We start from the raw sequence: 12,641 nt of genomic DNA on the forward strand, positions 1-12,641 counted from the left end.
TCGTACGGACTAGAAACGTTAAGTCTGTTTCTCTCTCCACAGTTGCAGTCAGACCTGCTGAGGGTTTCCAGCATTTTCTGTTGGTGTTTCAGATTTCCAGCATCTGCAGTATTTTGCTTTTATCTTGGAAATGGCTGGCACGGCTTCGCACCGGATTTCTGTTTTAAGGAGGTACACAAGACCAGTTCGGAGAAGTACCTGTCATTTCCAAGTTCGTCGGATTTTTCCTTCTGGGAACTGGCCCGAGCTGCCCCTCCCGAATTGCACTGTGCTGATGACATGCAAACCTGGTATTTGTTTTGCAGTTTGTACAGAATGACTAACAGGGCAATTTATAGTCGGTTAATGAAAACTCCTTTCACTTTCATTTTGAGTACATTTAATACTTCTTCCCACTCAGCCTATCGGGAACAGCAGACAGTTCCTCGGTGGTAGTCGGATTGAAAGCAACTTCTCTTTTCAGCTCCAGCAGGCAGGTAATGTGTGAATTTAATAAAAGGGGTGATCGAGAATGTTTCAGTTGTTGGTGCTGTTTACCTTCATGCACCAAGACTGGGCATGGGCTGAAACAATGAAAATTAGTTTTACTAACTGGATTATAAATTGCTCCCACTTTACAGAAAAATAATTAACTATTTCTATAGCTTTTTTTATACACAGTCAAAAGGGCTTTTACAGCCAGTGAAGTCATTTTAACATGTAGGCAGCTGGAGCAGTGGGGGGATGGTGGTGCAGTGTTAACACCATTGGCCTAGTAATCAAGCATCCTGGGTGAATACCCTGTAGGGCGTGGGCCCAAATCCCACCACAGCAACTAGTGGAATTTCAAATCTGGAATATAAAATTAGTCTCAGTAAAATGAAATCATTGTGGATTGTTGCAAAAGCTCATCTTGTTTACTAAGATAAAAGCAAAAAACTGCAGATGCTGGAAATCAAAAACAAAAACAAAAGTACCTGGAAAAACTCAGCAGGTCTGGCAGCATCTGTGAAAGGGAGCACAGTTAACGTTTCGAGTCATGAACTCTCTCCTCCATCCCCACGCCCTTTCCGTTTCTTCCCCCTCCTTTTTGTTTTTTTCCAATAATTTATATAGATTTTTCTTTTCCCACCTATTTCCATTATTTTTAAATGTATTTCCATCCATTGTTTTATGTCTACCTTTTAGCCTTTTTCGATTCCTTCACCCCACCCCACCCCCACTAGGGCTGTTCTGCCGAAGGGTCATGAAGACTCGAAAGGTTAACTGATTTCTTCTCCACCGATGCTGCCAGACCTGCTGAGTTTTTCCAGGTAATTCTGTTTTTGTTTTGGATTTCCAGCATCCGCAGTAGCTTTTAGCTTTTTGTTTCTATCTGTACCTTGCTTGTCCTGCTTTCTACCCTTAATTAGCACATTCCTTAGATAATATCACCACCTTCAACACCTCTTTGTCCTTTTGTCTGTGACATCTTTTGGTTATCTCCACCTATCGCTGGCCCTCTATCCAGCTCTACTTGTCCCAGCCCCCCCTTAAACCAGCTTATATTTCACCTCTCTTCTATTTTTACTTAGTTCTGTTGAAGGGTCATTCGGACTCGAAACGTTAACTGTGTTCCTCTCCGCAGATGCTGCCAGACTTGCTGAGTTTTTCCAGGTATTTTTGTTTTTGTCAAGAGTAAGGACCCTGGCTAATTTCATTACCTCTTCCTCCCAAAGTGTGCTGAAGGTTTGCCGTGGACAGAGGATCTGTAGGGAGCTAAGACTTTGTGTGTGGGAACAATGTAAGCTGCTTATCTTTAGATTAGGCACAGAATATATTGGGTAGAGTTTGAGAGATCAGCAAGCAGAGCACTGGAGCTAATGAAGCCTTAGGCTGTGTGAATTGGACATTGAATCTGTTTAAACACAGCCTGGAGAATAAGCCAAGCCCCCATCGCTGCTTTGGTTGAGACTAGCTGTCTCAGTACTGAGTGGGGATTGAAACTGGGATCTTCCTGTTCTGATTTGTGTCAGTGTGACACTGTCTTGGAGGTGAGAACAATTAGGGCAGCTTTTTAGAAACTTCTTTATCGGTCGATATGTTCGATGAAGAGCGCCAAGTAACTGCAGCATTTTTATTATTTCAGGTTGTTAAAATGAATTCTGACACCTACATGCAGTGTCTGATTGAAAACACCCAGAAGGGGAAACTGGTGATCAATGAGGAAGCCCTGCAACTTCTCTCCAATATTAATGAGACGGTGGTGGTTGTATCTGTCGTGGGATTTTACAGGACTGGGAAGTCCTACTTGATGAACAGATTGGCAGGAAAGACTGACGGTGAGATTCATGGCCTGTTACTCGATGAGCTTTTGGTGACAATCTGAGAGGCGACTGTTGTGAGGGAGAGGGTACAGTGAGTTAGTGAACTGCTCAATGGATACTAGATAAACATGGGATCTTCCACTTCAGTCTTGATGGGCAAAATTGATCCCCTAGGCATGTGGTGAGGCTGTTGACCAATCACGTATGGTTACAGCATCCAAAAATTCTTCAGTTCCCATTCTATCACCAGAATTGTAACAGTATGACATCTCTCGTTTGCTATGATCCCTGTGATTGTGATGGGGGGAGCCATTTGCAGTTTGACTGGGCAATCTGATCCTGCTGGCAGTGTTGATGGGGGAGGAGTGGGGGTTCTGGAGTTTCACCTTGCCACAGTGTAAAGGTCATGGCTGCTCCAGCCGAAGATGTGGTGAAGTGGTCTACATATTAGTAGACTAGTAATCCAGCAGCCCAGGCTAATGCTCTGGGGGTGTGGGTTTGAATGCCACCACAGCATCTGGTAGAATTTAAATTCAATTACTTAAATCTGGAATTGAAAACGAGCCTCAGTAATGGTGACCATGAAACTATTGTCGATTGTTGTAAAAACCCATCTGGTTCACTAATGTCCTTTAGGGAAGGAAATCTGCCGTCCTTACCTGGTCTGGCCTACATGTGACTCCATCCCCACAGCAATGTGGTTGATTCTGAAGTGGCTGAGCAAGTCACTCAGTTCAAGGGCAATTAGGGATGGGCAACAAATGCTGGCCTTGCCAGTGATGCCCACATCCCATGAAAGAATACATTTTTAAAAAAATCAACGAATGGATAGATTTTGTGGGATTCAAGGTGATGTTTCCCTGAATGTAATTGATTCCCACTTGGAAGCTGATATTTCAGCATTTGTGGGCCTCATTTCCACCAAATGTTGCCTGTATCTTAAATGTAGTTAGAATTCTGGATAATAGAGGTGGAACTGCTGGGATTTTTTGCACTGATCCCGGTGATTTACTTTTCATCCTGCAACGGTTTCCTGGTGTTCACTGCTCTTGGTCCTCAGGCCTTAGCTCTCTGTCAATATGCCAAATCCACTGGAGCACAATATTAACCTGAGGCACCTCCAGAGGACTCCTTGATCAAACCTCGGCCGTCTCTGCTCCTCCATTTCTACTTGACCCTCTGATTTCACTGGACAATCTCCGGCTGTCAGATTATCGTAAAATCCCAATTGGATCAGCAATGTCCTTCAGGAACTCTTCTGCCCTTACACTATCTGATGTCCACATGACTCCAGTACCTCGCCAATGTAGCTGCTTCTTAGCTACCCTCTGAAGTGGCCTAGCCAACCGCTGAGGCGCAATAAATGCCAGACTTGCCAGCGATTCTCACATCCCCATAATGAATTGTCTCTGTGGTTTCTTCCTCTGCTCCTCTTGCATCCTCTGCTTTTGAGGAGCTCAGCTTGTTACACCTCTCTAGCCTCTTCTTCAATGCCCTGGATCTCTACAAGAGTGCAGGTGGTGGCATAGTGGTACTCCAGAGACCCAGGGTAATGCTCTGGGAATCCGGTTTCGAATCTACTCAGTAGTTAAGAAACAGCTACATTGACGAGGTACTGGAGTTCGATGGAGGAATTTGAATTCAATGAAAATCTGCAATTCAAAGTCTGATGATGACTACGAAACCATTGCTGATTGTTGTATAATCCCATCTGGTTCACTAAATCTGCTGTCCTTACCTGGTCTGATCTGACCCACAGCAGTGTGGTTGACTCTTAAAATGCCCCTGAACAAGGGTAATTAGGGACGGGCAATTAATGCTGGTCTAGCCAGTGATGCCCATATCCCATGAACGAATAAAAAAAAGTACCAAGATTCCTACTGAGATCATCATCACTGCTTTCCCCCCTCAGCCTCTGCACTGAGTGACTTCTCACCCTCGATGGTTTTAACCTCCATGTCAACTCACCTTTCCTCCTGTCCTGTGAGTTCAATACGAAATAGGAGCAGAAGTAGACCATTCGGCCCCTCAAGCCTGCTCCACCATTCAATAAGATCATGACTGAAGTTCCACATTCCCATCTACCTCTGATAACTTTTGATTCCCTTGCCTAACAAGAATCTGTCTGCCTCTGCCTTAAAAATATTCAATGACCCCGCCTCCACTGCCTTCTGAGGCAGAGAGTTCCAAAGTCGCACAACCCTCTGAGAGAAAAAAAATTCTCCTCATCTCTGTCCTAAAAGGGCAATCCCTAAATTTAAAACAATGCCTCCTAGTCCTGGACTTATCCACAATATGATACATCCTTTCCACGTTCACCTTGTCAAGGCTTTTCAGGATCTTGTATGCTTCAATCAAATCACTCCTCCCTCTTCTAAACATGGTTTTTTATTCATTCATGGGATGTGGGCGTTGCCGGCTGGGCCAACATTTATTGCTCATCCCTAGTTGCCCTTGAGAAGATGGTGGTGAGCTGCCTTCTTGAAATGGTGAGTGACTTGGAGGTGTTCCCATCTATCTGCTGCCCTTGACTGTCTAGGTGGTAGTGGTCGTGGGTTTGGAAGGTGCAGTCGAAGGAGGCTTGGTGAATTCCTGCAGTACATCTTGTAGATGGTGCACACTGCTGCTACTGTGCGTTGGTGGTGGAGGGAGTGAATGTTTGTGGAAGTGGTGCCAATCAAGTGGGCTGCTTTGTCCTGGATGGTGTCAAGCTCCCTGAGTGCTGTGGGAGCTGCACTCATCCAGGCAAGTGGGGAGTATTCCATCACACTCCTGGCTTGTGCCTTGTAGATGGTGGACAGGCTTTGGGGAGTCAGGAGGTGAGTTACTCGTTGCATGATTCCTAGCCTCTGACCTGCTCTTGTAGCCACAGTATTTATATGGCTAGTCCAGTTCAGTTTCTGGCCAATGGTAACCCCCAGGATGTTGATAGTGGGGGATTCAGTGATGGTAATGCCATTAAACATCAAGGGGCGATGGTTGGATTCTTTCTTGTTGGAGATGGTCATTGCCTGACACTTGAGCGGCGCAAATGTTACTTGCCACGTTTCAGCCCAAACTTGGATATTGTCCATGTCTTGCTTCATTTGGAAATGGACTGCTTTAGTATCTGGGGAGTCGCGAATGGTGTTGAACATTGTGCAATCATCAGCGAACATCCCCACTTCTGACCTTATGATGGAAGGAAGGTCATCAACGAAGCAGCTGAAGATGGTTGGGCCGAGGACACCATCCTGAGGAACTCCTGCAGTGATGTCCTGGAGCTGAGATGACTGACCTCCAAAACCACAACCATCTTCCTTTGTGCTCGGTATGAATCCAACCAGCGGAGAGTTTTTCCCTGATTCCCATTGAGTCCAGTTTTGCTAGGGCTCCTTGATGCCACACTCAGTCAAATGCTGCCTTGATGTCAAGGACAGTCACCCTCACCTCACCTCGGGAGTTCAGCTCTTTTGTTCATGTTTGAACCAAGGCTGTAATGAGGTCAGGAGCTGAGTGGCCCTGGTGGAACCCAGTGAACAGATTATTGCTAAGCAAGTGTCGCTTGATAGCTCTGTTGATGACCCCTTCCATTACTTTACTAATGATCAAGCCTAAACGGATGGGGCAGTAACTGGCCGCAGCAAAAGCTGGCCATGAAGTTCCCATAATGCATAGAGGAGTTTAACCCAAATACATTAACGAATCCAACACTAATGATGCATCCATGAAAAAGTTGCTAGCCAATATAGGAGAGAATCTCTCTCTTATCATTGTCACATCACAGTAGGACTAATGAAACCATTCACCTCACCACACGGTGTGTTTGCAAATCTGGTTCAATAACAACTCTTTTTCATGAACACCACGGTCCCTTTAACACTTTCTCCTTCCCATGCCCCTGCCATTACGCCCCCCTCTACCCACCCCCCAGCCCCCACCCCCAACCCCCCCACCCCCACCCCAACCCACCCTGCTTCTGTGGTGTGCTGTGATGATAAATAAATTTAGGAGTAAAGAAGCTGCAGTTGTATAGAGCCTTGGTGAGACCTCACCTGGAGTGTTGTGTACAGTTTTGGTCCCTTTATCTAAGGAGGGATATACTTGCCATAGAGGGAGTGCAAGGGGTTTCACCAGATTAATCCCTGGGATGGCAGGATTATTTTATGAGGAGAGATTGGGGTCTGTATTCCCTAGAGTTTCCAAGAATGAGAGGTGACCTCATTGAAATGTACAAAATTCTTACAGGACGTGACAGGGTGGATGTAAATAAGAAGTTTCCCCTGGCTGGTGAGTCTAAAACCAGGGGACATCATCTCAGAATAAGGGGCAGGCCATTTAGGACTGAGATGAGGAGGAATTTCTTCACTCAGAGGATGGTGAATCTTTGGAATTCTTTATCCCAGAGGATTGTGGAAGCTCAGTCATTGAGTATGTTCAAGACAGAAACCCATAGATTTCTGGATACTAATGACATCGAGGGATATGGAGATAGTGAGGGGAAGTGATGTTGAGGTAGATGATCAGCCATGATCTGTTAAAATAGCAGAGCAGGCTCGATGGGCTGAATGGCCTTCTCCTGTTCCTATGATGTGTGAGGTGGCTGAGTCTGGTTTAACATGACATTCATTTTCCGATGTGGAGAAAAATAAATGTTGGCAGCAAGTGAGACAGGTAGTTTGTAGTTAGTGACACTGTACAGGACCATTCATTCTAAATGGTTGAGAATCTCCCAACCTGTCAATTAATCTTTGTGATTGTAATTGTGGTACCAGGTTTCTCTCTCGGATCTACTGTCCAATCCCACACCAAAGGGATCTGGATGTGGTGTATGCCTCATCCTAAGAAGCACAATCACTGCTTGGTGCTCCTGGATACAGAAGATCTGGGTGATATTGAGAAAGTAAGGAGATTTCATCATTTCCATTCAAAAGCTTTTAACTGGTGAACTAAGTGAGGTGATGAGGTAACTATATCTACACATCCACCTGACACAGGTGTCAGTCTTGGCTCAGTGAGTAACACTCTTTTTGTTGTGATATGTGCCTGCATGCATTGTAATGTAAAGGTGCTCAAGGATATAATTGTGGTAATCTGATGTGTATTATACCTTTAAGAAGAATGTTATAATAGAAGATCGCATGATCTTATTATCCAATGACAGAGTAGCGTGGGCTACCTCAGTGGTCTGTAGCCTGGAGTTAGTAGTCTAGAGTAAGATTCTGTAATGTAGAGACAGGGTTTGAGTTGAAAGCACACAAGTGTAGCTGCTGAGTTCCTTTGTAAAGAAATAGAATGTGTGCTACATAAGAATTGTCTACTGATCTGCTCTGTCTATGGTACCAACTTGCTCATCCCGAAACAAGCGTGTAACCTGGATCCATCAGTCTAACTGAACTCGTGACAAGGGTCCAACAAACTGGCGACAAGGTGAGAAAGCAAGAAAAAAACAAGGAAAGATGAGAAAAAAAAGCAAGAAAAAGTGAGGAAGGAAATCGAGTGAACCGAAATCGGGCCGTACCTCACACGATAATTGTAAATAGATTTTCTGTCCTAATCGTCGACACAGTCCCCTCAAAGTATGCCGCAGTTTGGAAGAGTTGATCCTTTTGACCCAATGGTGGACAATTGGTTTCATTACGTTGAACGCCTCACGTTCTTTTTCCAAGTTAATGACATTGTAGGGGAGGAGGAGAGGCTCGCGATTCTCTTATCTGCGTGTGGGAGTAAGGTTTATGGATTGATCCAAAGTTTAATGGCACCCCGTGCCCCGGATTGGAAAAGTTTTGATGATTTAGTGAACCTTGTGAAGAATCATTACCAGCCCAAACCCTCGGTACTGATGCAACTGTTCAATTTTAATTCAAGAACGAGAGCCCCATGGGAGACAGATGCTTATTATGTGGCAAGTCTGAAACAGTTAACAGGGTATTGTGAGTCTGGTACATCTATAAATGAAATGCTTAGAGAGCGTTTGGTGTGCGGTGTAAATAAAGATTCGATTCAGAAGAGATTACTCTCTGAAACAAGTTTGGATTTCGGAAGGCACCTGGAAATATTACTGGCCATGGAAAGCACAGTGAGGAACTCTAAAGCCATACAGGAAGCGCAAAATGGCGCCGTAAGACCATAAGACATAGGAGCAGAAATTAGGCCATTCGGCCCATCGAGTCTGCTCTGCCATTCAATCATGGCTGATAAGTTTCTCAACCCCATTCTCCCGCCTTCTCCCTGTAACCTTTGATCCCCTTACCAATCAAGAACCTATCTATCTCGGTCCTCCACGTTGGGTGGGGAACCCCTGCTAAAAAGGGCGTGAAATTGCACAGCTCTGACGAGAAGCAGGAAACAGCCACAGCTTTCAGACAAATAAAAAGAAATGACTGAGCAGCAAAAACATGGAATAATGTTAACAGGTGGAAGCAGATAACCTTGTACTGAATGGAAGGTTAAAAAAAATTGAATGTGTTTACTGTAATCGAAACGGACACCTCTTGAGACATTGTGAGGATAGAATCAGGCAGACTTTCAATCAAAAGAAAAAACCCCATGAGATTCATAACATAGGAGAGCCTAAAGTAACGGATTCAGATATTTATTCATTGCATAATTTAAAGGTAGGAAGAACAGAACCAATCTATGTAACAGTGAGGGTGAATGATAGAGCTATCAGAATGGAGGTGGATACAGCAGCTTCCACTATGGTGATAGATGAGTATACCTTCAAATAGCTGAATCATGGGGAATGTAAATTAAATTTGAAAGAAATAGATGTCAAATTGAAAACTTACGCAGGAGAAGACACCAAGATTAAAGGCAAAAACAGGGTTACTGTGCAGTACGGAAGTCAATCAGTAAAATTACCCTTGATGGTGGTAGCAGGAGAGGGGCCAAACCTCCTTGGATGAAACTGGCTGAAAGAAATTAAATTGGATTGGGCTAAGACCTTCCAACTGGGAGCCAGTGGCTACCTGAGCTCTTATAAAAATACACCTCAGTTTTCCAAGATGAACTCAGGAAGATCCATGGGCTACAAGCAAACATTCATGTTGTTCCATACTCTACCCCCTCCGATTTATGAAGGCAAGACCAATGTCTTATGCTATGTGGGAAAAGGTAGATGCCGAATTGGATAGATTTGGGAAACTTGGAATATTACAACGTGTGCAGTTCTCGGAATGGGCAGCACCAGTAGTCCCCATACTTAAGTCTGACAAAAGTGTTAGAATTTGTGGAGACTACAAATTGACTGTCAATAAAGTGACGAAGTTGGACAGACATCCTATACCAAAAATTGAAGAACCTGTTTGCTAAGCTGGCAGGTGGAACCGCCTACACGATGCTTGATATGAGCCATGCTTATCAACAATTGGAATTAGAGAAGGCCTCCCAGAAGTTTGTCACAATCAGTACACACACAGGGTTGTACCAATACACCCATTTGCCTTTTGGTGTAATGTCTGCATGTGCCATATTCCAGAGAACAATGGAAAGTTTACTGCAGGGACTGTCTCATGTTGTAGATTATTTAGATGACGTTCTAGTGACAGGACTCACCGAAAAGGAGCATTTGGCAAACTCGGACAGTTTTGAAGCGTTTTTCACAGGTGGGAGTGTGCTTAAAGAAACAAAAATGCACCTTCCAAGCGAAAGAGGTAACCTATTTAGGTCACAGGGTAGATTCACAGGGCCTAGCCTGGCTGAAGAAAAAGTGAGAGCCGTTAGAGAGACCCCAGCGCCAAGGAACACCCCTTTGAGCTCATACCTGGGGATGATCAATTACTATGGACGCTTTTTGCCTAATTTGTCGACAGAACTGGCATCGCTGTATTACCTACTCAAGAAAAACCATTGTTAGTCTTGGCAAACACCACAGAAAGACGCTTTCACAAAGGTGAGACAACTGTTACACTCATCCACCCTATGAGTACATTTTGACCAAAGAAACGAGTTAGTTTTGACATGTGAGACATCTCCTTATGGAGTGGGAGCAGTACTCTCCCATCGAATGGATGATGGCTCAGAAAGGCCTATTGGATAAGTATCAAGAACACTCAACACAATGGAAAAGGGAGACTCATAGATAGAAAAAGAAGGCTTGAGAATCATCTTTGGTGTCAAGAAATGTCACCAGTGTGTACGCGGTCGTCATTTTACTATTGTTTTGGACCACAAAGCCTTTGCTAGGATTGTTCAGCAAGGACAAGGCTATACCACCCATAGACTCAGCAAGAATACAGAGATGGGCATTGATCCTGGCAGTGTATGAGTACACTTTCATCCACAGGCTCAGGATTGCAAACACTGGTGCACTTAGTCATTTGCCTTTAAAGAAAATGATGAGGATGTTCCAGCTGCTCAAGAACTTGTTTTATTATTGATTTTCTTGGATTCATCACCGGTATGTGACAGATTAGAGACCGGACAAGTCGAGACCCAACCTTATCCAAAGTTTGAGAACAAGGTCTTCACGGTTGGTCACAAGAACAGGAATCTGACAAAATGAAACGGTATTTTCACAGAAGATATGAGATAACCAGCCAGGATGATATCTTATTGTGGGGGGCTCGAGTGATTGTTTCTCCAAAAGGGCAAAAGCCTTTGTTAACTGAATTGCAGAGTGCACATCCAGGTATTTCCCGAATGAAGACCATAGCACACAGCTATCTATGGTGGCTTGGGATGGATGGAGAAATCGGGAGTTTAATGAAAAGTTGCATGCAGTGTCAGCAAGTGCAAAAGTTACCTCCAACAGCTCCGTTACACCTATGGTAGTGGCCAGGAAGGCCATGGGTGCAATTGCATATTGACTATATGGGACCTTATATGGGAACAATGTTTCTCCTTATTGTTGATGCTCACTCAAAATGGATGGACAGATATGAGGTAAAGTCACCAACATCTTTGGCTACAATAGCCAAGCCATGCCAAAGTTTCGCCATCAACGGACTACCAGAAGTGGTCGTACCAGATAACGGCACGGCATTTACGAGTTCTGAGTTTCAATGGTTTATCAGCCTCAACGGTATCACTCATGTAAAAACTTCACCATACCACCCTCCTTTGAATGGACTGGCTGAGCGAGCAGCTCAAATATTCAAAACTGATATGAAGAAATTAACTGGAGACTCCAGAGTGACCAAGTTAGCACATTTCCTTTTCCACTTTAGAACCACCCCTCATACGACAGCAGGTGCCACACTTGCAGAATTGTCAATGAATCGCCATCTCAGAATGAGATTGAGCTTAGTAACGCCAAATTTAGTTGGAAAGGAGCCAGGGAAGTCAGAAAATTGTACATGATTGGCATTGTCCTGACAGAAAGTTCACCGTAGGAGAGGTGTTATATGTGAAACATTTGGTGAAGGACCTACGTAGTTATCAGGTGAAATATGTGCAGAGACTGGACCTCTTTCTTACCATGTGAAAGTAGAAGACCGAGTCATATAAGGAGGAGAGAAACAAAGTATCAGGAAATGATTCCTCCAATGTTTATGACTGTGTCAACGTCTCCTATAAAAAGAACTCAACTAAGTACAGATGTGTTTGAAGGATCGGCTGTATCTGCAAGAATTGAGGAAACAGATTTGCAGGTGCCCACCAAAGAACCTGATGTTCGGACAACACCAAGAAAGGAAGTTCCTGACAGAACATCTGAAGCTGTAGAGCTGAGGAGTTCTATACGCATAAGAAAAGCCCCAGAAAGACTGAATTTGTAAATTACTTATCTGTGTAGATAATTTGATATTTTGAGAAGAATTGTAATTGTAATTGTAATTGTAAAATGTATTTCTGAGTAAAGGGGAAGGAATGTGGTAATCTAATGTGTAATATACCTTTAAGGAGAATGTTATAATAGAAGATCGCATGATCTTATTATCCAATGACAGAGTAGCGCGGGCTACCTCAGTAGTCTGTAGTCTGTAGTTAGTAGCCTAGAGTAAGAATCTGTAATGTGGAGACAGGCACACAAGTGTAGCTGCTGAGTTCCTTTGTAAGTAAATAGAATGTGTTCTACATAAGAACTGTCTACTGACCTGCTCTGTCTATGATACCAGCTCGAGCATCCCGAAGCAAGCATGCTACCCGGATCCATGAGTCCAACTAAACTAATGACAAGGAACCAACAGTAATCCAGGCTGACACTCCAGTGCCGTACTGAGGGAGTGCTGCACTGTCGCACATGCTATCTTTCGGATGCGATCTTAAACTGAGGCTGCACCTGCCCTCTCAGGTAGACTTAAAGGATCCTGTGGCCACTATTTCCCTGGTGACCTAGGCCAAAATTTCTCCCTTAACCAATATCAATAATGCAGATTATCTAGTCATCTCCAACATTGCTGCCTGTGAGATCTTGCTGTGCACAATTTAGCCACC

At 44.1% G+C, this 12,641-nt stretch overlaps 1 protein-coding gene across 2 annotated transcripts in view; it reads left to right on the forward strand.

The window, feature by feature from the left end:
- Positions 1 to 412: 412 nt before the first annotated feature.
- LOC144695590 (guanylate-binding protein 1-like) overlaps positions 413 to 12,641 on the forward strand; it is a 30,518-nt gene continuing 18,289 nt past the window's right edge. Inside the window, exons 1-3 of one of the 2 annotated variants that reach the window (XM_078566483.1) lie at positions 413 to 476; positions 2,108 to 2,300; positions 7,040 to 7,167. In XM_078566483.1, the coding sequence (XP_078422609.1) occupies positions 2,117 to 2,300; positions 7,040 to 7,167 (312 nt within the window). In that variant the 5' untranslated portion in view covers positions 413 to 476; positions 2,108 to 2,116. Of the gene's footprint in view, positions 477 to 2,107; positions 2,301 to 7,039; positions 7,168 to 12,327; positions 12,499 to 12,641 lie in introns of those variants that run through there. The other variant, XM_078566485.1, reaches the window with a different exon arrangement.

Source organism: Cetorhinus maximus, chromosome 21, assembly GCF_964194155.1.
Source record: "Cetorhinus maximus chromosome 21, sCetMax3.hap1.1, whole genome shotgun sequence".
NCBI classification, from domain to species: domain Eukaryota; kingdom Metazoa; phylum Chordata; class Chondrichthyes; order Lamniformes; family Cetorhinidae; genus Cetorhinus; species Cetorhinus maximus.